The 27,326-nt window shown below is 42.1% G+C and overlaps 1 protein-coding gene across 4 annotated transcripts in view; it reads right to left on the bottom strand.

The window, feature by feature from the left end:
* WDFY2 (WD repeat and FYVE domain containing 2) overlaps positions 1-27,326 on the bottom strand; it is a 69,582-nt gene that overhangs the window by 7,658 nt on the left and 34,598 nt on the right. For 3 of the 4 annotated variants that reach the window (XR_012634223.1, XR_012634224.1, XM_074913568.1), the window contains exons 2-8: positions 26,377-26,444; positions 21,259-21,332; positions 13,396-13,450; positions 7,518-7,668; positions 5,100-5,212; positions 4,022-4,148; positions 1,981-2,086 (exon numbers count right to left, since the gene is read on the bottom strand). Coding sequence is in view for 2 of the 4 variants with exons in the window: in XM_074913568.1 (XP_074769669.1) it covers positions 1,981-2,086; positions 4,022-4,148; positions 5,100-5,212; positions 7,518-7,668; positions 13,396-13,450; positions 21,259-21,332; positions 26,377-26,444 (694 nt within the window). In the remaining 2 variants the exon portion in view is untranslated. The remainder of the gene's footprint in view (positions 1-1,980; positions 2,087-4,021; positions 4,149-5,099; positions 5,213-7,517; positions 7,669-13,395; positions 13,451-21,258; positions 21,333-26,376; positions 26,445-27,326) is intronic. The other variant, XM_074913584.1, reaches the window with a different exon arrangement.

Genomic DNA, 27,326 nt, shown 5'->3' with positions numbered 1-27,326 from the left:
TGCCCAGGTGGCCAAGAAGGCCAATGGCATCCTGGCTTGTGTCAGCAATAGCGTGGCCAGCAGGGACAGGGAAGGGATCTGACCCCTGTACTCGGCACTGGTGAGGCCGCCCCTCGATTCCTGTGTTCAGTTTTGGGCCCCTCACTCCAAAAAGGACACTGAATGACTCGAGCGTGTCCAGAGAAGGGCAACGGAGCTGGTGCAGGGTCTGGAGCACAGGTCGTATGGGGAGCGGCTGAGGGAACTGGGGGTGTTTAGTCTGGAGAAGAGGAGGCTGAGGGGAGACCTCAACGCCCTCTACAGCTCCCTGAGAGGAGGTTGCAGAGAGCTGGGGATGAGTCTCTTGTAACCAAGTAGTAAGCAATAGGACAAGAAGTAATGGCCTCAAGTTGTGCCAGGGAAGGTTTAGACTAGATATTAGGAAGTATTTCTTTACAGAACGGGTTGTTGGGCGTTGGAATGGGCTGCCCAGGGAGGTGGCGGAGTCCCCATCCCTGGAGGTGTTTAAGAGTCGGGTTGACATAGCGCTGAGGGATATGGTGTAGTTGGGAACTGTCAGTGTGAGGTCAGTGGTTGGACTGGATGATCTTCAAGGTCTTTTCCAACCTAGATGATTCTGTGAAATTCTGTGATAACATGAAAAAGTTCATGTAGCCATAGTCAGAGAAAACAGTGCACCCATTAGCACCTGTGCTAAGCCTTCATTTAGCTAATTCTATTTCTCTTCCACTTTTTAAACCAGCCTTCTCATGGCATTGCTGCCTGTTTTGAGAGAAGCCAGCCTTAACCCTTACTGTAGCCTTTTGAAGGCAGCAAATAAATAAAGGTTTTTGTTTCTGGATGTTCAAGTTGCAGCAAAAAGGAAACATCTGTTGGGAAGGAGGAAGCTGCTCTGCTTTCGTTTCGCTTTTGGAGCTGATGACATAATTGGCCATTAGATTAGCAATTAAAGAGAGCCAACTGGAATGCTAATTCACATAAAAAAGGGAGCTCAGTTCCTGCCTGTGCCCATTTCAGTATTTTTTTAAAATCCAATTTTCCACTTAGCTTTCCTCCTTGCTCGAGGGAGACACACACAACTGAGGGAGGCCAAAACCCTTGAGAACCAGCAAAGCTGGTGAAAGCCCATTGCTGCCAAAAGCCTGGCTCAGACCTACCCACCGCAGGGACTCAGTGTGCCTTCCTAGACTCTGCAGAAACAGGGCAGAGGTTTGCCCTGACTCATGTTACCAGGATTTGCCACACTGCCGAGCAGGGCTGATGCCTGACTCACTCAGCACAGTGCTCGCTCCCCCTCTCTGAGTCAGGTCTCAGAAATTGCTGAGCGGAGGCTGCTCCCACAGCGCCAAAGACCTGGGGTGCGTTTTTGCACCCACTTACATTTGTTGGCCGCACAGCATAAAAGCAATTAGGAGTGTGTGGGTAAATTCTTACTGTCTGGATTGGCAAAGTCATCGTTTACCCCACTTCGCTGTGGTTATACCAGAGGGAAGAAGCAAGACCAAGTAGCTGGTGAGATTGAAGCCCTTGTTAAATGTCTTTTTAGCAAGAACCAGAAAAATACCCTGGGCTGTAGGTTTCCAGAGATGACAAAGAGCTTTCTTGTTTGGTTTTCTTAAAACCCCCTAATAATTACCAATCCATCCATTTACCTCTGAACTGATAAAATTACTCACGATGTGCTGAAAAACAAAGCAGGGCATTTCACAATACCCTCCTTAGAGGATGTCTTTTGTAGCAGCAATGTAAAAGGGTAAGAGCCATTTAGCAGCATACTTCATACACATTTTCTGCCAGCCAATTTCCCCTGTACCATATTATCAAAGGCACAGCACAATTGCTGTATAATAACTGGAGCATGTCCAAAAATATTTTTAAAGCCTGGAATGGTCTTGTTCAGGTTGAAAGGTGCACATTTTAGAAAGGACCCTTCTTCCCAAGACTGTTTCAGACCAAACCAACAAGAACCTGAGTATCTACCTCCTGCCTCTCCACATCCATGTTCCAGACAACGATTCCACCATCTGCACCACAGGAGATGAGCTGCCGAGTGTGGTGAGCATAGGAGAGAGACTGAACTTTATCACTGAAAGGGAAACAAGAGAGTTACTAATCAACCATCTATGGCTAGTACACAAGTAAGCATAGAATATACAATAAAGCAATACAGACCACTTGTTTGCCCATATGTTTCCCTCCCCCATCACTGTGCATGGCATCCATTGAATGAAAATCAGGTCTTCGCTGTCCAGCTGGCACCAGAACCAGAGCATTGCTCATCCGGGCAGCAAGCATGAAAGCAAAGACCTGTTCTGATAACTGCCTTTGCTGCCTCTGAGATGGGAGGTACCAGCTGCACTGGGAAGCCAGAACAGACAGAGCTGCAGCAATGGGCCTCTCCAAAGGCACATCTGGATGAATAAACGCAGCCCTGGTAAGGTACCTTTCTGTCAAATTCAGTAAAACCTTTGTTTTCATAAATCTCTGCAACATCTAGGAACAAAGCACTGAGGAACTACTGAAGATTTTCTTTTAGCACTAAGAAGGATAGAGAGTTTCAATAATAATATAGGAAGCATTAAATTGTTCCTAAGCCTTCCCAAGGTAGAGGTGGAAGATTTAGGTGCTTTTGCTTCTTGTTCTAAGGAAAAAGCAACATGGGAGAAATAATTCAGTTTAAACCCCCAAAGCTGTGCTCATTCCTTCGTAAAAAACAAGAAAACCAGGCCTCATTTTAAGCTATTTACAACCCTGGAAACAAATACCATACAACACTGTTATGGAAAAAACAAAATTATGAAGAGACAGTAACTGAGCATATGACTGGAAATAATCCACAGAATTTTATTTACTTTGCTACTACCACTGGTATGGTCTATCCAAAGGACTTTCATGCTAATGCATTTGCTTGTGCATATGGGTCCAGAGGCGAACATGTTTACGGGACAGTTTGGTAGAACACACCCTGCCTTCACAGCACCCGCTGCCAACACCGGTAGCGTCATCAATTAAAATGTTTCTTAACTCCCTTAGGACCAGATCTCTATGCTGTACAGTGCCAGCCAACAGCCGTGACACAGATTAAGATCCAGAAGCTAACTTCATATTAGGAGACCTAATTTCCAGAGCAAGAAATCTAGCAGTGGTGCATTAGCAAGCACTACCGGTAGGGTACATGGGTCATCTGGGAATTTCAGCAAGAGCTCTGCAGTGCTCTGAAATCCCAGTGGCATCCAAATCGCTCAGCAGAGTGCAGCATCACTCAAAAAAAAATGTATGAATATGTAAGAAACTGTTAGACCAAAACCACCATGGGATTTTGCCTCTCCAGACCTGAGCCTGGCACGCAAGTCCCGCATATATGCACTCCCAATACACTGAAACAAACTTGTTGTATTGCCAGTGTTAAAAGGCTAGGAGGAGCGTGCAACCAGAGCCATCTGATCTCTATTCAACACCCAGCACAGGCTTACTCTTCTTCAAAGGCATCTACTATGCTATGCAAATATGAGCTCTATACCTGCAAAGATGAAGCCTCTTTGCATTGAGGAGATGGTGAAGGCCCCCACAGGTAAAGCACATTATGTAGAATTCAGGCAGTAGGTAAAGGGATATGGAAAGTTAAGAGTGAAGGAAAAAGGGACTAATTGTCCAAGCCTGATGCTCCCTCTAGGGGAAGGAAAGACCTTGACACCTAAAAAGCAAGAATTTCCTTTCCAGTTGTTCTCATTTGAGGACCCTCCTCTTTCCAACAAAGGTGCAAGCTCTGGCATAACACATTTAGGACTATAGATACTGTGTTTTCCTTCACCACTCCTGCAGACTCTCCAACCAGCCTGTGGGTCCAACGTTGAAAAACTTACTATAAGCAACTTATTCCCGTACTATATGGACCACAGGGAGTCACACATACAAGCTTGAGGCATTTGAAGACTGTAACTTTTGGGCTGTTTGTTTCCGGATGTGGCTTCTGCCTTTAGCTTTTCTCCCACAAAAGCAGGAGGAAGGGCTTTGAACATACTTATGTCCTTGCAGTTCAATAGCTGTTCCTTTTCTTCCTCCAATATCCCACATTATAATGGAATGATCAGAACTGCCCGAAAATAAAACTCGTTGTATTGGGTCCCAACAGAGAGCAGTGACACCACCTGAAATAGGAGATGCATACAACAGTCATTTTATTACAGAAAGTGGAAGAGGAATGTAGATAAATTATATATATATATATATATATATATATATATATATAAAAAGACAGAACCAAAAATATGGAGAGAGGGTGATTAAAATGCAGGTTTCTCTAGCAAAGGCCATGACAGCCTGCCAGTTGAAAACAGTCTAGAAAACCTACTGAAGTTCCACCCTGCCCTTCTGCGGGCAGAGGTCTCTGCCACCACTCACACAGATGAATCCATTGAGTAGCATAGCCTGGTAGCAGGATGGTCATGGTGTGACTGACTACACAGCTTTTCATCTCCATCATTCCCAGGAGATTACAAAAGAGAAGCAAGTGTGGAATATTATGGGCATCTTCACAGTATCCTACCTAGCATGAGGACCGAACTACCTTGGTGCTACCTCATGTTACTTGGTGTCTGAGCTATTAGTGTTCAATCAGAGGGATGTGGAGAGAAAATGCTGAGGAATGACCATTATTTCTTCTGTTAGATGGCAGGATCACATCCCAGGGTTGCTGTTTTTAAAATGTGATGGGGCACAAGTCCCAGCAGTGAAACAAGCAGTTAGTGCCTCCAAGGCATGTCTATTTCACTTGGGCAAAAGTGTCTACCAATATGGGTCTTCCCTGAGAAGCATCCCTTCCCCCTAGAATTACCACAACTCATTCTAGTCTCACTGCTTTAATTAGCAGCTACTCATGGTGGCATTTTCTGCCACAGAATTTTTTTGAGCAGAAATCTGATCATTCATTCTTACCAATAAAGAATAAACTTCCCTGAGCTGTAGTGACAGTTTAAGGTCTATCTATTTTCCATACTATGCACTGACACAATCCATCCTAGTGTTTCACATGAGAGTCAAACCACCATGACATTGAGCACAGATGAAGAACAAAATTGTGTCTCCTCCTGAGACCTTACCTGTGTGTCCCTTAAATGTCGTAACAAGGCTGCAGGACTCTTGCTCTAGTTTGAGTATGGTCACTTGCCCCGAATGATCACCCACAAACACGTGCCGGGTTTCCACATCAAATCTGAAGGATAAATGCTGAGGAAAATACATTGCTTATACAAGTTTTGCATTCCTTTCATGACTTGTTAATTCTTTTAACATAAGTATACTTCAGCCTTGTGAATAGTACTCCAGTCTCAAGGAGGTATTCAGAGCATACTTTCAGGCATCAAGATCATACCTGTTTATACTAATAATTCAGTCTCCCTGAGTAAACTAGAGTGAGAAAAAATGAGACAATCCAGAGGACACAATTTGTGTTTTTGTTATGAAACACCTTTGAAGTAGCCCTTCACCATGAGCAGAGGAGTTATCTACCCAGGCTCGCTAACTTGGTGCTAGAGTTGGATGGTGTCCACTGTCCATCTTTTCCCCTTCTTCCCAAAATTGTATAAAATAACTATTTTTGCTTGTATTGGGTTTGTGGGGCAAAGTTTTGGTAGAAGTGGAGCTACAAAAGTGGCTTCTGTGAGAAGCTTCCCCCGTCCAGTAGAGCCAACTACAGGTGGGTCCAAGACAGACCCACTGCTGGCCAAGGCTGAGTCCATCAACAACAGTGGTTGTGCCTCTGGGATAACATATATAAGAAGAGGGAAAAATACCCTGTGCAATGGCAATTGCAGCCAGAGAGAGGAGTGAGAATATGAGAGATATATACTGCATATATATATATATATATATATATATATATATATAACTGCACTGCAGAACTGACTACAACACCCATTCCCTGTGCCCCTGCACTGCTGGAGGGCAGGAGGTAGAGAAATTAGGAGTAAAGTTAATCCTGGGAAGAAGGGAAGGGTGGGGGGAAGGTGTTTTAAAATTTAGCTTTATTTTCTCATTATCCTACTCTGATTTGATTGGTAATAAATTAAACTATTTCCCCAAGTCAAGTCTGGTTTGGCCTTGACAGTAATTGGTGAACGATCTCTCCCTGTCCTTATCTCAACCCATGGACCTTTTGTTATATTTTCTCTCTCCTGTCCAGTTGAAGAGGGGGATTGATAGAGCAGCTTGATGGGCACCTGGCATCCAGCCAGGGTCAACCCACCACATTGCTTCTTCATTATATTTAAGTTTACAAATACAATGAAAGAGTATTTTCTTATGTCTTATGTATTTGGGGAAGTGTCAGCTACATCAGGTGCATCACACATCATATTCTAAACTGAATAAAATCTGGACCTATTCAACCACCTCCTGGAACCACCTAACTGGACTGATTTTGACCTCTCCATCTAGTTTAATCCCACACTGAATCCATATTGGATATTTAAGGAGCAAATGCTTAGCACTGGTTTTATTCACACAGGACACTGAGAAAAAAACAACCCTAAACCACATTCCTGTTCTGCCAAGCTTTTTGGAATATTTGTGAATAATTCTCCCTTCCCCTGCCCTATACCAGCATGATCTGATGACCCAAATTAAAGTGTCCTCCAAATTTTGAATCACTTAAACCAGTCTGTTTTCTAGAGAGATTTAGGAAATACAGGGCAAATTCCTGCATCACACTTCCAAAAGTATTTATCAATCATTTAATTAAAAATTAAGTTTAGTCTTTATGCCATTTAGATTGGCTGAATGACCAGATGATATAAAGCAAGTCCATGTTCAGATAGTAATTTTGAGTCAGTCTCACCTCCCATGGAACTAGCAAAACACACACCATCTATATACCAAGTACACTATGAGGCACTAAAAAGTCTGTTTATGCTAACCCTTGGTTTCAGCCTAAGAGCTCATACTTTTCCACTTCCCTTTTCATTTGCAATGAAGCTGAATTAATATTTCTTTTATTATCAGGCAGCTGGAGCCGCTGTAGGTGAATAAGCCACTTGAGTGCCATTTCTGGAGCCATTTACTCTTCAGTTAACCCAAATTCCCAATACATAGTGGGCTGTTCCAGAGTGAAGGACAAGTATTCATTATTTTAAAGTCATTTAATTTTTACCATGCATACACACAAGCACACTACTGACCTGATCACTGACCTACTTTGCTACCATTAATTCTTAAAAGAAAGCATGCACTGCATGTTTAAATGAAGGCCCTGTCCATATTTATTACAATAGCAAACCACAACAGGTTGCAGATCACCCATTGTTTTGCTCAAAAATGCTTAGACCTGAATATGCCACTGCACATTAAGGAGACAAAGCAAGGAGAACAGACAGTTTTAAAAATTGGCTTTAAATAACAGTTTCACAAAGCACTGAACCTACACAGGGCACAAAATCTGGAGGACAACTAGAAAAATAAACTAAAAGGTCTGTTTGAGTGCCAAAGAGCAGAAATAAAACTGAGAGCTCAGCAAAGGATACTGCAGGCCACAGGCGCCTGCGCTGGTGCGGTACCCTCCCAGCCGCTGCCCGCTCTCCGAACAGTGCCACGTGAAGTGTTTGTCTTGTCCGGTGCTCAACACCCACTCCATCTCCAGGACAAACAGAATCATTATGACTCTGCTTTGATGAGCTGAAAATTAAGCAGACAGACATATAATCACATTGCAAAGAAGAACACTGGGGCAGAAGACCACTGCAATACCCAACTCTTCCATTCCCTATTCACCCACTCACCCTTCTCCACAGAAGCAGCTGGTGTTTAATAACCCCATTGACCCGAGCTACCATGCAAGCTTGTAAGGTCCCTGCTCTGCATGTTCAGTGTTTGCATGAGAAAGAGCAGAAGCAAGACTTAATTCCTTCCATGCCTATTGCAGCCATTTATCTTCTACAGCAGCACAAGTCTTCCTTCCATTATTGTATCTTCACCAACAAAGCTGCCATTGTGGACAGGACTCTGGGCTCTACTTAAACCTCTTTTGAGCTGGTTTTATGACAGCCGTGCAGATGCCTACACTGCTGCTCCTCCTGCTGTGAGGTCTGGTGAATCTGGGCTGCAGATTGTGGTACCTCAGCAGAACGATGAGTTACAGCACAGGCACAACACTGCACCAAAGGGAAGTTTTAGCTTTGCATGTAAATCAGCTAAAAAGGAAATTGGAATAAAAAAAAAAAAAAAAAAAAATCACAGCTGGGCAAGATGAATAAAACAGCTGAAGGAATAAATTTCTACTGCTACCTAAATAAAACCATCAAAAGCTTTTCATTAAAACAAGGGAACCCAGGCTTGTACAGACGGGTTTTTGTATGAATGACCAGTGGGCTTGGTCATGAAGTGCTGATTGAGCCAACTTTTTAATAAAACAAGTGGCTGGAAAGACATGCAAAATTATTCCCAGCTGTAATTTACCAGCAAATGTCATACTCCTCAATCCACAGCCCTACTGGTTTATTACTGTTCTGAGACTGGGCAACATGTGTTGCACAAAGCAGGCTGCTTGTATTTGTTTGTATAAAAGCTGACACACTGGAAAGATTAAATATCTTTGGAAGCTTAAAAACCAGCCTGAAACCTCCATTTGAAATGCAGAGAAATTCCTCAGAACAGTATGGGAAGATTGCTGCCTGACCTAGACAAATATACAGCACAGATGAGAACTGTGTTCAAACCCTAGGAGAGGGAGCTAGTTGTAGCAAAGAATAGGAGGCTTGCACAAGCCAACATCTGCCCCTCATTCACAATGCTTTTTAGACCCAGATTCCCTGAGGATAAAAGTCAATAATAGATGCATTGACACAAGTTGCCGTAAGTGTGACTGACAGCTAGACCAGTTTACAGTGTCAGACATGAACTGTGCCCAGATGCTTTCACCCTTGTCCATAGAAGAGCTCAGATTTTGGCTCTCACTTCCCAATACTTTCAGACTCCAGGTTTGTAATCAAGACAGAAGGATAGTGACCACTCAGGAGTCACTTGAGCTCTTTTAAACAGATTCTCTCTCCTCTCAATTATCTGGATTTCTCTGGGAAGAATTTCAGAGACCCCATGGGTGTCTAATACGCTTGTCTTTACCTATCTGTTGGTCTCCGCTGGAGCAGCTGCACTAGCTGGTGGAGCGGTGCACTGCAGAAAGGGCCACGATGGGATGCATAGTGCTACAAGCACCTGATGGGCTTGTATATATGTCCCAGGGGCTTCTGTGCACCAGCAGTGCCATAGACAGACCCATACACTTCCACGGGATGTGCAAAGCTGGCTGAGATCAGGCTGTTCAAGGCCTGTCAAGGAATGTTTTCTCAGTACATGGCAACTGCTACTGTTAGTGTCAGCTTCTCATTGTTTGAACTGGGGATAGCTGGTACCACCCAACTCTCCTAAATCTCCTCCAATCTCCTCCTAAAACCTCTTATAAAAGGCAGGGCTTGTATCTTTTGCTAGAAGTACTGCCTATGGATGGTGAGGCAGCTCTCTCTGGCTAGTAAGGAATAGACATTAAAGAAATGTGTAAATGCCAAGAGGTGAAAGGGGTGTGCATGGTAACTTTATCCTTCCTCCCTAAAAGATTTCAATTCAGCACTCTGTTGTCTATCTGCAAGTGACGCACATATTAGCTGGTGCCACCACACACATGCTGATGGCAGAAATCCCTGAACCAAGTGAAAGAGCACAGTGGAGGTCATCTAAGTAAGGGGGGAAAGAGAGGACAAATGCAAAGTTACTAGTCATTTAGAAGGAAATTGACCCATGTAAGGCTTAAAGAAACAAAATGTCAGAAGGTTGGAAGTTGATAGTGGAGCAAGGCAGAGGTCTGGGCCCTAAGACTAACACAGGTTCAGGGTCATGAAGCAGCAAACAAAAAGTTGGTCCTTCATCCATGGAAAGTTTGATTACCATTTGTGTGCAGAAAAAAAGTGAAACAAACACTTCCAAAGCTGCTCACTGAAACAAGAGCAGGATGGAGATAGCGGGATGGAGGGTGACGTGGTCACAGTACAGAAAAAGCCACAGCAGCACAAGAGGAGCAGGGAATTGACCTACAGCTGCGTGATCCGATGGAACTGCAGGAACCCGTGACTAACAGCAGCTGTCAGTGCATTTTGCTTTTGTGATGTAACCCAGCACCCCAGACCTCCCGTACAGGTCCAGCCAAGCCTAGGGTACTGGTGGAGGGGGTGCTCCACTCCCCCACCAACATGCGGCATGAAGAGCAGAAAATCAGGGAGCATGTCTCTATGGATGGGGGGGGTGGGGAGGCACTGTGCTGCAGAGCAGCAGACAGCTTCAGGACATCGACGCACTACAAACAGCGAGGAATCTCTGTTTTGTTTTCCTTCCTTGCGCCATCAAAACCCTTGTCACTGCAATTGTCCCTTGCGACTTTCCAATGAAGCTGAGGCAACCTGAGATTGACCCTGGGTTGCTGTAACCTACTCAGTGCCATGTCATTTCTAGTCTTGACAGAGAAATGGTACAGAAGGGTTTGTGAGCTCAGTGTGGGTTGCCAGCACTGCTGGTAAGCTGGGCAGAGCATATCTTTATACACAAGCTCTCCATCTCCATGTCCTGCCTAGCTGTGTTACAGCAGCTGTTGACAGTTTTTCCAGGGAAAACTTCCTACCAAAACTGAATGGCCCTTCGCTGTGTCTTGTCACTTCAGTAACAATGATTTTGGACCTGTCTTTCCCCCAGTCTGGTTGCCATCTCCAGTTGCAGCACTAGCAGCAGTCTGGCTTTCCTAAGCTAGCAGTGGGGGGAAAAAAAAAAAAGCATATCCAGCAGTACCTGAGGGGAAAACAAACTTTTGCCCTTGCAGTTGCCAATGTGTAGAAAGCAGAACACCAGCTCTAATGCTTCTTTAACCCTTGCACAGAGGGGGATTACTATACAGACACCCACACACACATGAATTTGGGGGATCCCAGCAGCCTGGAATCACCACCCTTTCTTTCCACTCCCAAAACTAGGCCACTTGCACACTGCCACTATTTTTTAAATTAGGGGAATACAGTTTTCATCAGCTTAAACAAGGAAAAAACCAAACTCTGGAAGCAAGGGAGCAAAACAGGGCAGGAGCTCCATGTCCCGGAGGGACACAGCATCAGTGGGCATCACATGGACTGGTTTAAGCACCTGACACCATCCACTGTCAGCAATTGCTGTGGTTTGGGCTAGAACTGAAATTATGCCTATTCTGGGCACAAGTATTGCTACTCTTACTCTAAAATAAGTCCACAGCCTTCAGATAAAATCTTCTAACACATTATCTGAGAGTACTGGCACAAAATGATCAGAACTGATCAAAAATCCTTCCCACACTGAGACAGGCAGTCTAGGAAAGAAGCAATTCTGTTTGGGACTGTGGTCAGTAGTACTGCCTCTCTACTGATGTTAATGGACCCTCATTATAGTCCTTTGTTGTCCAACATATGGGGGATGCCATCTGAACTCCATAAAAACATGGGGGTTTTCTGTGGCATGTTCCTTTCCAATAGCCTTTTCTGCCATACTGCCAAGATAGACATTTCCCCCTTGCAAAATTTTCAGACTTTTGTCTGAAGAACTCATCAAGAAAGTGGTCTCATGCATATGTTGTTCTGCACATGCAGAGGAAAAGACTTCATTTTACCCTTCCTAGGCTATGATTAGCATGCAAGATTGAACCCAAGCACACAAATGGATGAGCTAATAACAAAACAGGCTACAGATGAGTCAGTAGGACTATCCAGTGCAACAAACCTTAAATATGAAACATAGGTGTGTCAAACTTTGGTGATTATGAAGCAAATTTTGTGTTCAGTTTTGGGTCCCTCACTACAAAAAGGACATTGAATGACTCGAGTGTGTCCAGAGAAGGGCAACGGAGCTGGTGCAGGGTCTGGAGCACAGGTCGTACGGGGAGCGGCTGAGGGAACTGGGGGTGTTTAGTCTGGAGAAGAGGAGGCTGAGGGGAGACCTCATCGCCCTCTACAGCTCCCTGAAAGGAGGGTGCAGAGAGCTGGGGATGAGTCTCTTTAACCAAGTAATAAGCAACAGGACAAGAGGGAATGGCCTCAAGTTGCACCAGGGAAGGTTTAGACTGGATATTAGGAAGCATTTCATTACAGAACGAGTTGTTAGGTGTTGGAATGGGCTGCCCAGGGAGGTGGTGGAGTCCCCATCCCTGGAGGTGTTTAAGAGTCAGGTTGACATAAGCGCTGAGGGATATGGTGTAGTTGGGAACTGTCATTGCTAGGTTAACAGTTGAACTAGATCTTCAAGGTCCTTTCCAACCTAGATGATTCTGTAATTCTGTAATTGCAAATTTGTATACCAAAGACTTACAGAGTCAGACTACAGAAATCTTATTTAAGATTCACATACATATTTTATCATCACTGGATATTTTTCTTCAGTTTTTACAAGCTAAGAAAAAATGCAGGCATTCTAACTTAATTTTACAACACACCAGGCATTCATGAAAGAGCTGAAGTAAACCACTCAAAAGCCAATGCACGTTAGCCATGCTCTGCAAAAATCAAGATTCTCTTCATACTTTAAAATCTAAATGCTATAGAGTAATTCCTCAGAGCCTCCATTTAGAGATTCAAATTATCCTCTCAACATTTCAAGGTATAACCTCAAAATATATGAGTAAATACATATTTTAATATGTGAGAAATCTCAGGCCAACATGCCAGAGGCTCCTACACAGAAACATAACGCTTAGCATATAATACCATATCACCTCTTAGTCTGACAGCAAAAGAGATATAAGAATAAATTTTTTCATGTATTTGTCACTTTCGTAAGAATACCTGTCCCAAGTGGAATGTCCTTTAAAGGTTTGACAGGGATAAATAGCTAGGTTTCTCAAAACATCACATTAGTAAATATCAGAATAGAATTACAAAAGGTATGGATTAGCATTTCTTGACCTTTTACTAAGACAGGTATTCGCTGATAATCTTGAGATTACTGGAGCCAACAGTTATTGAAATATAACCAGACTAACCCCAAAAGCTACAGTCCTAAATGCCTCAGTGCTAGAAGATTGTTCAGTTTCTAAAAGAAACTAAAGATTAAAAATTAATACTACTCTTCCCAAACGTGGTCTGGATTTTGGATAGTTTGGTGTCTACAGTAATATTCCAAAGGAACATTTAAAAAGGAAAAACAGAACATGAAACAGCTCTTTTAAAGTCTTGCAATCTCAGAACAAAGCACATTATTGATCTATTGATAGAACCATCATTTACATCAGTTTAAAAAAAAAAAAAATCACTGTAAAGGAAACTTCTCTCCATTCACATTCCTTAAGAGAACATTAACAAAAACTAATGACAATAGAAACCAATTAACACAGATCATGATTCTTACCCTGGTAACTTTTCACTAGTGTCATCTTGTTGTAATCTTCTGATAAAATGAATTCCTGAGGGAGGAGAAAGGAAAAAGAAAAGAAACAGTGCTTAGAGATGTAAAGTGTTTTGAGTGTTTTCATTTGAATTCCTTACCAAGGTAAGCTCTCCCTCGTTTGCAACCACAGCCCTGTCTACTTTTGCTAATTTTGAGTACCTCCATCTAAAAAAATAAATTATTTCACTTTTTAAAGCTGCCTAAGAAACAACATCAAGAGTACTTGTGAAAAGAATGGCAGAGATAAGAGAGCTATTAAAAAAGAAGTCAAAAAAGCTGACATAAATGGTTGGCTATGAGCCGAGTTACCACAAAATGAGACCGGAGATCTGGCATGTAGCAAACCCTTATTGCTCAGGACTGCCTGGGCATAAACCTGCATGTGTACACAGTTATGTGCACACACACATGGATGTGTGTATACATACACATGTATCCATATGTCTGCATACACTACACCCCAACCTGAACACTCAGGAGACTCAATAAATATGTAGGAGCCCCTTGAAGTTGTTCAATCCAAACTAGGTACTAATAAACCATGATGTGAACACATTTAAAGTTCCTGTTCAGAAGTCTCAGTGCTTCAGACAAACAGAAACCCAGACTTTTCCCCCCCTTGATTTTATCCCACTGTTGGTTAATATTTATTCTGCTGTCTCAAAAGGACACGTTCTTACTTTGCTGCTGCTTTGCTGTGGCTATCAAGCAGTTGTTTGTGGGATGGAGAGTTTAGCACAGGCTGTGGCTGCCTGGGGAGAGTGTGTGGTGTAAGCAAAGCAGCAGGACTTGCTCCTGCAGCCAGGGAAGGTCACACCTATGGGGACTGGTTCTGCAGTCCTGCTGCCTTGGTGCTGCTGTTTAACCATCAATATGGCTTTTGCACAAGGAAATGATGAAAACAGCAGCTAAGAGTCTGCACGGCAGCCTCGGCTCCTGGAAAAACCCTATGTAGTTAAACTGACTGAGCACCTCGGTGTCTCTGCCACTTTTTTGAAAAGCAGACTTGCTCAAAGCTGGGTAAACAGAATGGCTACAACAAAAGCCCTGCAACATCTCTCTAGAGAAAACACTCATGCGAAGGGTAGGCTCTGTGGCATCACTGCAGGAAGAAATGCAACCATATCCTGCACTGCGTCAAGAGAAGTGTGACCAGCAGGTCGAGAGAGGTGATTCTCTCCCTCTGCTCTCGTGAGACCCCACCTGCAGTGCTGTGTCCAGCTCTGGGGCCCCCAACATAAGAAAGACAAAGACTTGAGCAGGTCCAGAGGAGGTCCACGAAGATGCTGGAGCACCTCCCCTATGAGGACAGGCTGAGAGAGTTGGGGTTGTTCAGCCTGGAGAAGAGAAGGCTCCAGGTAGAGCTTATAGCAGCCTTCCAGTGCTTAAAGGGGGCTACAGGAAAGATGGGGAGGCACTCTTTATCAGGGAGTGTAGTGACAGGATGAAGGGTAACTGCTTTAAACTGAAAGAGGGTAGATTCAGATTAGATAGAAGGAAGAAATTCTTCTCTGTGAGGGTGGTGAGACACTGGCACAGGTTGCCCAGAGAAGTTGTGGTTGTCCCCTCCTTGGAAGTGTTCAAGGCCAGGTTGGACGGGGCTTTGAGCAACCTGGGCTAGTGGAAGGTGTCCCTGCCCACGGCAAGGGGGGGTGGAACTGGTTGATCTTCAATGTCCCTTCTAACCCAAACCATTCTATGATTCTATGAAATGCCAAAGAAAAGTGTTACAGACAACGTTGCCAGACTAGCAAAAGGGCAACTGCAGCCCAGGAACAGGCTAAAAGTAGATCATAGAACTGATGTCTTTCAAGAGAATTACCTGACAGCAGCCTGAAAGCTATCTACACATGTACACCATGTACTCAGAGAAATAAAGAAAAAACAAGGAGTGTAAAACCACACCATATTAATAATTTATAGCAAACTACACAGAAACTCCCTGAGCTAATCTAGCCAGGTGACCAAAGAAGTAAAATCTAACTCATTTAATCTGAAATAAGGTGAAAAAAAAAAAATGTTACAAACACAAGATAACATAAATTTTAAAGCATACAGTTGTGAAATGTTCATGTATAAGCACTGCAAAAAGCACTATGCAACAGTAGAGAAGACTGGACTTCAGTAGCCTACAGAATATATTTAAGGCAAACCGAATGTTTAGCGCAAATGAGCATGAAGAAACATTCTAACCACCAAAAAGCTGGTATTTATCCACAGTTTCCAAACCGAAATTAAAAGAAAAGTCACTCTACATTTTCTGCAGGGTCACTGTAGGTAATCTGCACAGTTTTCCAGCACCAAGATTACTCTGACACATCATATCTACTGCTTGGCACCACCATGGAGAGGCTACATCTGTGGAACATCTACAGAACCCAGCTTCCAGGAAAACAACTGTGAGTGATTTGAGGCAGCTATGTATTTTGCTGTTACTAGGTTTCTGTTCATAAATTAGTTATAAATATGTTCTCTTGAATTGCTCTACTTCATCTTCCTTTCCTTAATCTGCTCCACCTCCCATTAGCTTTCCACTGGTATCTGAGCATTACAGTGGGGGTGTTATTTAAAGAGCAGTAACAAATCAATTTTAAGTCAGCTGGGCATACCAGGGCCACCTTAACTCTATAAACCACAGAACATTAGAAATCTGCTATACCTCCCTAGCTACTTACAGGGAAAGTGGTTTTCATTAACCACTGCCTGAAGAATACTAAACCCCTGCATGAAATGCTTTACTACAAAGCCTACTTGAAGCAAGGGCCTTTGCTGTGAATGTTAACTTTCTGCTGTCATTATCTAAAGAGAAATGCCTTCAATTGCTACAACACATGGTAGGAGAATATGTCTGCCTTTCCCACCAATTTGGCTATCCCCAGCTTTGACTGTGGTGGCACACAGATGCTGGTGACTTTGGGTGGGATGAAGAGCATGTTTTGCGTTCTCATTTTTCTTTGCATTTTTTCTGTGATAAATTTGATGCGGCCATTCTGTTTCATGATCTGAACAGTCCCACAGTTTCAGTGGAAGACTGAAAAGCCTTTTGAGTCTCTCCATTGTAATACAGTGAATCAAACATAATGGCAGTTTCTAAGGTTTACCCAAGTATTGATTAGCTCTGTAAGGTTTAATGCAGACCACAGCTATGTACTATTAATACACCACTACATCCAAAGGGATAAACAAATACAGTATAAAATAAACACAGTTCCAATTAACCTGAATACATTTTTTTTTCCCCCTGAAGACTTATTGCTTCTCATTTTCTTCTTTGAAAGCATATGATAATTTGTGATGCATTTTCTTGTTTTGCATTTTCTAACCTTTCTCCAAATATTTTACTCCCTGCTTCCCTTTACACTATCCTCCATTGCGCTCATTCCCCTCTCTCTCAAGGCCATGTGTATTAGTTGCGTCAATAGACAGGTATTTTAGCACAGGGCACCTTGCTCAAGAAATTCATGCCCTGTTGCACATACATTGTGTCATTTGCACTACAAAAACACTGACTACATCTCTTTAACATTGTACCAGCAGAAACTGTTTTTCTATCCTTCCATATGTAGATGTTTTGCTCCTCTCAGAGCTGCTGAGCTCAGTTCTCATTAGGCAGCTTTTTGGCTCTTCTTAATGAGCTAGAAAGGCTGGGGTCACCCACACAGCTCAGTCAGTGCTTGTTAATAGAACCGAGAAAGATTTCCGAGTCCTGTGTGAGCCCTTTTGCACAGGAGGGGCTGGGATATATTAGAGCACTCAGGATGACAAAACCAAATCCCCTCCTTGCAAGGATTAAAAACATTTTTTCTGGCAAGATTGCTCTTTGCTCTTCAGAGGTTTTTTTTGGAGATACTTTACTGCCTTTTTTACCATACTGAAAATGTTAGTGATCAGTCTTGGCTGTTTCAGTAAGCTTATTATTACAATAATGACTCGGTACCATGAAAATCTTCAAAAAGCAGAAAGGAGAATTCTTGAGTATCTGAAAAGACTGTCCAGTCTAGTGCCCACTGTTGTACCAAGACTCTCAACTATACCTTCATGGACCACACCTCCTTCACACTGAAACATGCAGCCACCACAAACTTGAGCCTAAGAACTCTGTAAATCCTCATCCTGGAAATATTATTAGCACCTTGTTTCAAGTGACTCTTGTTAAGGCAAACAAAACCCATACTCAGGTGTATACCATTTCTGAGTCCTTGGCCATGGGGCCAGCTGGCAAAGCCCAAGGTCTAAGAAAGATCCATGTCTTTTCAGACCTGCAGGTGGATGCCAACTGATGTATCCCAAAATAGCATTAGAGACCTCTGCTTAGGCAACTGAAGCAATTTCTGAGAGTTAATAATCTTTATATATTAGTTATGTGTTACTCACAACCTAGTTCCCAGTCTGTACTGTGATAGACGATGTCATTTTGACAGCACACTGTGAATCTCCTTAAAGGCTTGACTTCATCCTGTTAACACAAGTGGTTGACAGCACTCTCATGTCTTCTAGAGAACAACAAAGCCACTTCAGAAATGGAAGAGAATGAAGACTCTTAAATCTACTGTCAGACCCTACATCTATGTCTGCTGCAAAGAAAGCTCTATACAATGATTACAGTGTTTTCACTTTATAAAGCACAACTAGGAGAAAACAGAAACTATCATGTAGTTTTCTTGAAGGAAAAAATAGTAAACTTCCCACACTGGCAGAGGGGAAAGGCAGACATCAGCAGGCAGACCCTGACTCAGTTTCAGGTATTCAAAGTGCTGTTTATGGCCAAACTTGTAGAAATCTGCAAGATCAGTTGATGTGAAAGATAAATTTGCCTTAATAAGTACCATCCCCAAGGAAGAATTCTGAAGGGGTTATTCTGGAGCCCTGTCGTCCTTGTAGCCCTACTTGAAGTGTGTAACAACTTCATCTAGATGCAAGCATGGTCAGCACAAAAGATCAATTTAGTTAAGTTTCAGCTACCTAAAACCTAAATCCCTCATTTAAATCTCCCCCAAAATGGGGAGAGAGATTTATGCCATTCTAAAACAGTTTCTAAAGTAAGGAACATGGGTTTCTCTAAAGGCAATTCACCTCTCCTCTACTGGATGCGGAACTTAATGGTTAACTAGGAAACTAACTTTCAGGTGGATGAAATTAGGTAAGGAGTCTCATCTTGGCTGTGGAAGTCTCATATCTATTGCAAGTCACAGACCTTTCCTGTTTCTTCTTGTTGTGGTAACTTGAGAGACTTGCACCCATTAAAGCAGGTTTTTCTCCACTTCAGAGCAAGGAATTTATGACCATGATAAAGTGTTTTGGCTTCCAAAAGGGACCTCAAGCAGTGTCTAAGACATAAAGTAACAGATATACAATTTCTTCTCAGAAAAGGTTTGCAAAGTGTAAAGAAAATGCTAGATTTTTTTTTCTTTACTTACCACTGCTCTTAAGCAAGATGCTAGACAACATTTTGCTCAAGAGAATGGTCGACTGTGTTGCACAAAAGTTTGTGCAGTCTTCATGTTGAGAAGTTACAAAAGGTTGAAAGCAACCTCTTCATCTCTGTATAAGCAAAAATTGTTACCCTGTTTCACAAGGAAGGGTGACTATACAAGCTCACCTCACGGTGGCTTTGCTGGAACATCTTTCTATGACAATAACATTGCTGCTCATTCTTCTCAAAATGCACCGTACACATTTCTGAGGTTCATAACCAAAATTCATACATTTTACAAAAATTTCATGTAAAAGAAAAAAGACAGTTCTACTTCGTTGTCCCCATTTACATCAGAAAGTAAAAGCAGTACTTCCTTGAACTGCAAAAAGATTAGTTGAGATTATGTGCTGTTGTCATGAGTTTACAGCCCTTGCCTGGAGCACTTTCCTTCAACACAGCCAAAGTGAAGATGCAGAATGATTTTCAGCATTTTTTGGTCCTGCATCCAGTGTACACAAAGGTGCTGGGTGTCACCAGAAGTGCTAACATGAAACAGCTAACAAATTCCCAAATATTTCAAGCTGCTCAATTATACTGCCTGTACTTTCCCTTTGAGGGTCAGACAATTAAAAGTAAGGGCACTAAGGTCACCTTGTTGCAGTAAGTTCTTATTTTGTGGTCAGTGTGCCCTGTTTGTACACTCCTGTGCTAAACTAATCATAGCTCTGCCCAGGAAGGAAAAACTATCCTTTCCTCCAGAGGGTGGTTGTAACCCACTTTAAAGTACTCGGGATTTTCTCTAACACCCCAACATTGCTTGGACTTGAATATGGGGATACCCTTACTCTTCTTCTGTTCCCACATCCACCGCTTCTTGTAGCACATTACAATTGTCACTTCTCTTATAAGCCTTAGGTTTGCTACAGAAGGAAACATTTCATCGCTGGTGGAAGCTTATGGAGCACAATCTGTTTTCTGCACAATCCTCTACCACACCACTGCCTGCAGCTACAGGGGACTAACTCAACCAGCAGATGAGCCCTTCCCCCCTCCTATGTGCTTGCATCCAGAAGACTGGGAAAAGCCCATCTCAGCAACAAATAGAAACTGCCTTAGACATAGCAATATATACCTGTAAGTACCTAAAGGACATGTTGGTTTATCACCTGCATATCTCATTTACCTTCTTTAGTTTCTGAATGGAAAATATTTGACTCCATTCAGACTCAAGCACCCTCTGACTCTTCAAGGAAAAATGCCCCAAAAATAAAGGACACATCTCTTCCATCATGCCACAGTATTTAAATGCCTTATTTACAGTCGCCTTCACATTCCTCAAAGGCCTGGTGAAAACAAAAGTGCGTAGTAGGACTGGCAAATTACAGCTATTTCAAAGAGTGGGAAGGAGGGAATTTCAGAGGTGCAGGGGATTCTCTGGCAGCTGTCCCATCTCCTAGATACAAAAGCAGAAATCTCCTACAAGCAGAAAAAAATCTCTGCTAATAGCTTTATAGGTCAAAACCTACACATCTTTGATACAGCTCACAGGCAACAACTAAGAGTCACACATCCTTTCCCAAATACCATCCCAGCTTTAGTGCAGACAGCTGCTCTTATGTCAACCTGCAAACACTCATTCAGTTATAAAGTCTGTAAGGCAGAGACAACAGCAGTAAAAATCTGAAATTATCATAAAATGATCTTAAACTGGAAGAGGAGTCTATTGATGAGGCATAGGTGAAAAATACCTCTCTGACCCGTGACTGTTTCACAAAGTGATACAGCTCTTTACTTATCATTGCACAAGACAAACCCAATGAATTAAACTCAACTGCTACCCTCTGTCCCAGCTCTAAAAGACAGGCTCTTGTTTTAATACCCTGCTTCCTTTTCACACACACCTATCTCCAATGTTACTGAACCAAGTCTTTCAGCGACAGCACTGACAGTTAGGAGCAACTCCTCTGAAGGAAGTGAGAGGAAAACAAAATCTGAACCCTGAAGTTTGGAAAAGTAGCCAGATATGGAACAGAAATCCACCTTCTGCCTTTCAGAAGATGATTTTTCCCCTCTTAATTGCTGCTTTCAGAAAACTTTGGTGTGATATGATTAACAAGGCACTCAAATTTAATAAAACAACAGCTGTTTTTCTGTGGTTTTTTTAAGATATATGCAAATTAAGACTGTTTGTTGAGTTGCCTAATAAATATTGTAAACCCCACTCAATCTCTTTGTGGCAGTTGGAATGAAATTTGTAATAACCTGCCATTTTCTACACTACAGCTTCAGTTCCACTAGCAGTAAAAAGTCTCTCTCCCAAACACTAGCAAAAATATCCTCACCACAACATCACACATATACTTCTCAAAAGGGAAGCATTTCAACTAGAAATCTTTGGATGTACTTACTGAGATTGTACCATTGTCTAGACCTATGGACAGCCTTCTGGTTTCCGGGTTAAAAGACATGCATGAACATGGAGCTGAAAAAAATGAACATGTTGATGAAGTTAACAAAATGTGATTCTCATTTTCTTGAAGTTCTGGAAAGCCTAAAACTAGCTAACATGCTTTATGATGCTGTTCAGCATTTTGCCCCTTCCAATAGACAAGCATTAAAAAAAAAAGTGTTCTTGCAATTCATTCAACCCTGTCCTATTAGGACATGGAACAATGGCTATGTCTTGTTCCAGCTACTTCATTTTTTCTTATTAGTTATCTGAAAACAGGCATGTCACACAAGAGCAGTGATGGTGCTTTGATACAAGAGGCACCTGACATTTCAGTTTAAATCTGAGAGATTTCTTATCTGAATAATTTAGTTTTTTACATTTGCCTGAACTTTATTGTCAATAAAAGAAAATACTGTATTGTCAGAGGCTTCCATCCTATACCTACAGCAAGAAAGTTAACCTGCAGGAATCAACATATAGGCCAATAATAAGGACTGCGAGCCTTAATTGTCCCCTATTCCAGTTTCACCACAGACAACACTATGACAGTATCACATACTATGGCCAAAATAAAAGACTGTATTGAAAACTAGCCATTATTTTATTATATCAATACTACTTTAATAAACATCAGGATGTACTCTTAAATTGCTGACAAGTCAGTCATATTGTGGTCTCTCAAGGATCTGGCAGGGTTCACACCAAGGGTAAAAATCAGAATTTTCTTGCAAAAGTTCAAGAGCTACGCCTGGTTTAACTGAGAAATAGTGAAGTTGCATTCAGAAGGCAGGGATTGTTTTTACTGTTCAAGATAGCAGCATGCAGCTGGGAGTCCTGCTGTCCCAACAAAAACCTACAGGAATTATTTTTCAGCAGCAATTGCCAACTGCATCTAGGGGCAGGCATTCTTGCTCCTTTGACAGTGATAAAAGTGATTTTTAAACCATATTCTTGTGATAAATATAGAATACAGCCAGATGTGCTTTTAGTTCTGCTTCCCCCCCCCTTGGTTTCTACTCTCCATTGTGACTACTCACAGTATTTTAGTTAGTAACAAGCTTGGAGTCCTCTCTTTTGCAGTACTGTATATCTGCCATATTCTCGATTTGTGAAATGTCTCACTTAGGATTAAACAGCCCATAGCTCAGCAAATCTTCCTCAACAGTTTAGTCGGCAGAAAAGCTATATGAAGAAGAGGCAAATCTGCTGACTGCTTAACAAAACTCGTTCTACCTTCAGTATTGACTCCCCCTTGAAACATTTCCTAAAGGACAACCAACCACAAGCAGAAAGCCTACCAGATCCACATCCAGGGAGGCACCTCGATTTATTTCTTTCCTGGAAGGGTCAACTGAGTTAACGCAAATAAAATACTTCAGTTCATGGAAACAGCCAGAAAGGAAACACAAATTAGGGCTACTAACAGTGACAAAATTTCTCCTTCCCATACCTCTTCCTCAGAAAAGACAATCTCAAATCATACCTTGGGATTGTCATGCCTTACTATTATATTGAGGCTTCTAGGGTTGTAGCAGAATGAGGCAGTTGTAGGAAAAAAACAGACAGGGAAAAAAAAAAGTCAATTCTAAGCAGAATAAACATCAAATCCCTTTAAAGATACTTAATGTCAGAACGGGCATATTTTAGATATCAGTTTTCAAACACTGTGCATACATTGAAAGAGCTACTAGTAACTCAAGGCAATAAGCAGCTCCCAGACAAGAAGTCTTGGGTAAATTAGCTATCTGAAGTATGCTTTTCCCAAATAGCCTGAAACACTTAAGACACAAAAGGTGCAAGCAACTGCTTGACACGGGCCGATTGCAAAAAAAGTAACTTCTAAATTGAAGACTTGTGTGTGTACACAGTCATAGCAGTATGAAGATACTTAAAATAATTTTCCTAAGGGAATTCTTCAGTAACACGTGCTCTTGGAAAAATCATTATGTCAGCAGCAAAATTGCATCCACACTAGCTATGCTAATGTAGTTAAAGTGATGCCAGTTGTAACAAGAGTGCACTGGCTTACACTTTAGTGAAAATAAGATGATATTTAGATATTTAAGCGCTTAGGCTCATTAAGAAGAGGGGAAGAAAAAAAAAAACCCACAACACTCCCTGCCCCAAGCTTTTGTAATGTTCAAGATCCTTTTAAAATAACATCCGGGAAAAATAACAGCACTCTGAAGGCCCCTTACTTCAGTATTAGCTATGATTTGGATTTCAGACTGGAAAAAGATTGATCTGAACTACTACAGGGGACAGGTAAAGATATTCCTTATGCAGAAATCTGGCCGCAATCTTTATCTTAACTATAGGGCAAATAAACACTGATTTTAGCCTTTGGAAAATGCATTCTGGAGGAAAAGCCCAATTACATACTTCATGCTCTCAACAGCATGTCACCTCTATTAGGGGCTCACAGAAGTAGAAGAGAAATACAAACTTTGTACCTGCAGTTTCAGGAACCCCTTTTTGAAGTGCCTAGAAGTGGCATAGTTTAAGACTGAAGGAGCATGTTTTGCTTTGCAGTCTTTCTACCCTCTGGTTCAAAACAAAGTGTTAGCTATGGAAACCATCATAAGACAGACAGGGTTGTTTTTTTCTCCTGTACAGACACTGCCCAAAAGTCACACATCTAATCGTGGTTACATTTCTACAATCTGTGTTACATATGTGTAACCAAGGGTACACATCTAAACCATTAAGAGTGTAAACATGCTCATCAGAGGTCTGTTAATACAGTTGTTGAGATAATGCTGGAGTGAAGGTGACACATTAGCCAGGTTTCCAGCTTCGTTTGCCTTACTGACAATATAACAGTGTGTATAACACCCACAGCTCTTTCTATATCAAGGATTTTCTCATGGAAGAGATGATCAAAAATGTGGTCACCATGTTGTCTGGAATTTTTCAACCACAGAAACACTCATAGACAGGGCATAAAACTTTCTAATTGGGGAAATCCCACTGCTAAAGAGCAGCGAGTATCCCTACTCAGAAGAGATGATCTACAATCTTGATCTTTTTCCAGGTATTTAATGGGTTTCATGTTCAGAATGCACTGGTGGTCCCACCTGGGTATAGAGCTTGACCAAAGCATATGGCCAGCTCAGCCCAACTCCTCATCTTCTTCATGTCCCAGAGTACCCAGGGCACAAGATCAGTTATTAAGGCTATCTGATATAAAATCATAAAATGGTGTAGGTCATACACCATCTAAGTCACAAGTCATGCTAACAGGGTATCTATAGGTGGGACCTGCACTCACAGCTTGCTAAGCAGCACAAAGGCACCGTTGCGCCTATTACATTTTTACACAGAGAACCTCTGGGCAGTTGTTGTTCCCTAAACAACAAAACCCAGTAGGAACCTAAAGCAGAGGACCATCAAAAAGGTGATCCACACAGAAACAGACAAAACTATCATTTCCAGTCCAGTGCAGACTTGTGCAGAGGCTGACTCAGAGCCCTTCCTATGATTTCCAAGCTTAAAGCCATGGCTGGTAACAATGTAACTGGCATTGCTCCAGTCATTAATTATACCAGATCACTCTTGAAATTGGTGAATATCACAGCACAATTTTAATAACCCATGGCTCAAATGTTTACCAGCCTTCCAAGCGAAGGAGCTGTGTCAGGTGTTCAAATTTATGAACGAACTTTAAAATAGTCCCCTTTCAGTGGATCTGGATCTACTCCATCATTTCCAGTGAAGCTGTTGTTATTACTGGCAATAAAGCAGCCTTGCTGAGACCAGAGGAGGAACTAAGATTTAAAAATGCAAATGTATGCAAAAACACCACATGGAAAAATAGAAGTATTAATGCCAAACTGCTAGAATTGCCATTTCTTAACAGTTTGACTGGGGAAAGCAAACCTCTTAGGAGAGGTTTGCTGAGGGAACTCAGGCCACTATTAGGGATTGTGACAGAGCTTCACAGACTGCCACATCATTAGCTGGTTTCCAATACCTTTTTGTGCAAACTCCTGAGCAGAAAATACCTCTGAGGCTTGACATATTCTTATGAGTTAGTCCATCACCAAAGGAAGAAGAGAGATCCTCTTCTCTACCAAATGAACACATTCTTAGAGAAGGCAGTCAAACACTATGGCCACTATAAAGTTCCAAGTTGATGTTGTTGTGGTACTAAAACTTATGTCTAGTAAATATTTTACATATCATGGAGACAGATATCTCTTCCAAATTTAGCTATCTTAGCTGAAAATAATTCTTTCTCCAGACAGTAAGAATACCTCGATGTGACCTGATAAATGCTCCCCAATCTGTGGATTTAAGGTCAGCTTCATAAGCTTTCCAAAGACAGGCTAACCTAGCACATCTGAAGCTGACTGAAGAACATCAGCATACCTTTGCTGCTGGTGTCCTGAAGACTTATACTCCTGCACTCAACACAGGGGTTATGACAAATAGCTAGGTCTGTGATTTCTTCAACTGCCCCTTGGAAAAATGGACATCAATCTGCAGTTTCTTTTAAAGTGTGAACAGTCTTTGGGAGAGGAGACATACAGCAGACCATACTGGAGGGATCCATGAGGAAGATTTGGTTTAATTGCAGGGTAGAATGATTCTGCTTCTCCACTGGAAGAGCTGCCTTCCCTGTCCAGTATCCTCTCCCCTATCATATTAGCTGACACAGGATATTAAGTTCTTACCAAACAAAACCATTTACCATTGCACTCTAATGGACTGAGCACATGCAGTAGGAAGGGCAGAGTGATTTATACTGGAGACTTACAAAGCTTTATGGACTCCATTAGTGGGAGAATGCAAGACTACTTTTTGAGCTCCACATTTTTTAATCAATGTTTGCATTAAACGTTCATCCCTTGCCAGCATATCTGTATCCTTTTGCTGCTGTAATCCCTGATGCCTCTCAGAAGCATTAGCATGCAACTTAGTAAAGCTTCACAGAAACCAAGAGGATTGTTCAAGAATAATATTTAATATGAAGTGGTAAGCTTGCAAATGGTCATAAACATGAAGTTTCATTATAACAAGAAAACCCATTTTACAAATACCCAGTAGATAGCGAACATCTCCTTATACTTACATGGCATTGCATGGTATATGCTAGGCCAGTACTGTCCACTGTCTCTCTTCAGCCAGACACGAACTGTTCTACAAAAGAAAAAACACAACACACACATGAGGAAGAATGAAAAAGGAACCATGAATGAAAACAAAGTGGTGACATTGAATGCACAAGCCCTTCTTCAAAATTAAATTATTTTGCTAAGAGGGAAATAAGCACGTAAACTCCTACAACAGCCTTATACGTTAGCCTCAGATTAACCTCTGTAAGGTGATGACTGTAGCCCATTCCTTGGTTCCATGTCATACTCAACATCTTGGCTTCACACATCACAACAGTATTTGGAAAGTGCTATGGCTTTTTGCTGGACTGGAACACAACTGTTCGTTAGCCCAGGTAAGCACTCTTGTTTCAGCCCATCCAGCAGAAAGCCTTCTTCCTACTCTCCGGGTAGGCCTTGGTCCATCTGATGCCTGCTGTTTCATTGTTCTACTTCAGGAAAACCTCTAAGCAAAGGAATGAGGTTCTGGGATTTTCAGCTTCTATTTACTCAGCTTATGTCCATTTGTGCCAACAATGAGCTCTTCAGTTTCAGAATCTTCCCCTTCCCTCAGTGAGCTCACAATGCTATCAGATACCCACTGAGCATCAGGTTGAAGACGACAAACTCTTGTCCTTCTCTGAAAACAATGATCAAGGCAACAAGTAGCCTTGCATTGTGCTACCTGTTTGGAGTTGCTGTCCTCAAATAGAGGCACCTAGAACCATGCAGTGCCTCAGGCCTCCTCACAAACACTAGCGTTTCCTCTCTGCTAGATCTTCCCAGTGTATCTCAGGATTACTTTTGCTTTCTCATAATCATATCATACTGACAACTCCCTGTCTCTCAATCCGTGCCCTTCACATGCTTGAGATGCTTGTTGCTTCTTGTTTCCTGAGCAGAGAATCTGGACTGATGTACCATCTGG

The sequence above is a fragment of the Athene noctua genome, chromosome 1 (assembly GCF_965140245.1).
Source record: "Athene noctua chromosome 1, bAthNoc1.hap1.1, whole genome shotgun sequence".
In the NCBI taxonomy this organism is placed as follows: Eukaryota; Metazoa; Chordata; class Aves; order Strigiformes; family Strigidae; genus Athene; species Athene noctua.
This window is presented reverse-complemented; position numbering and strand designations above follow the sequence as displayed.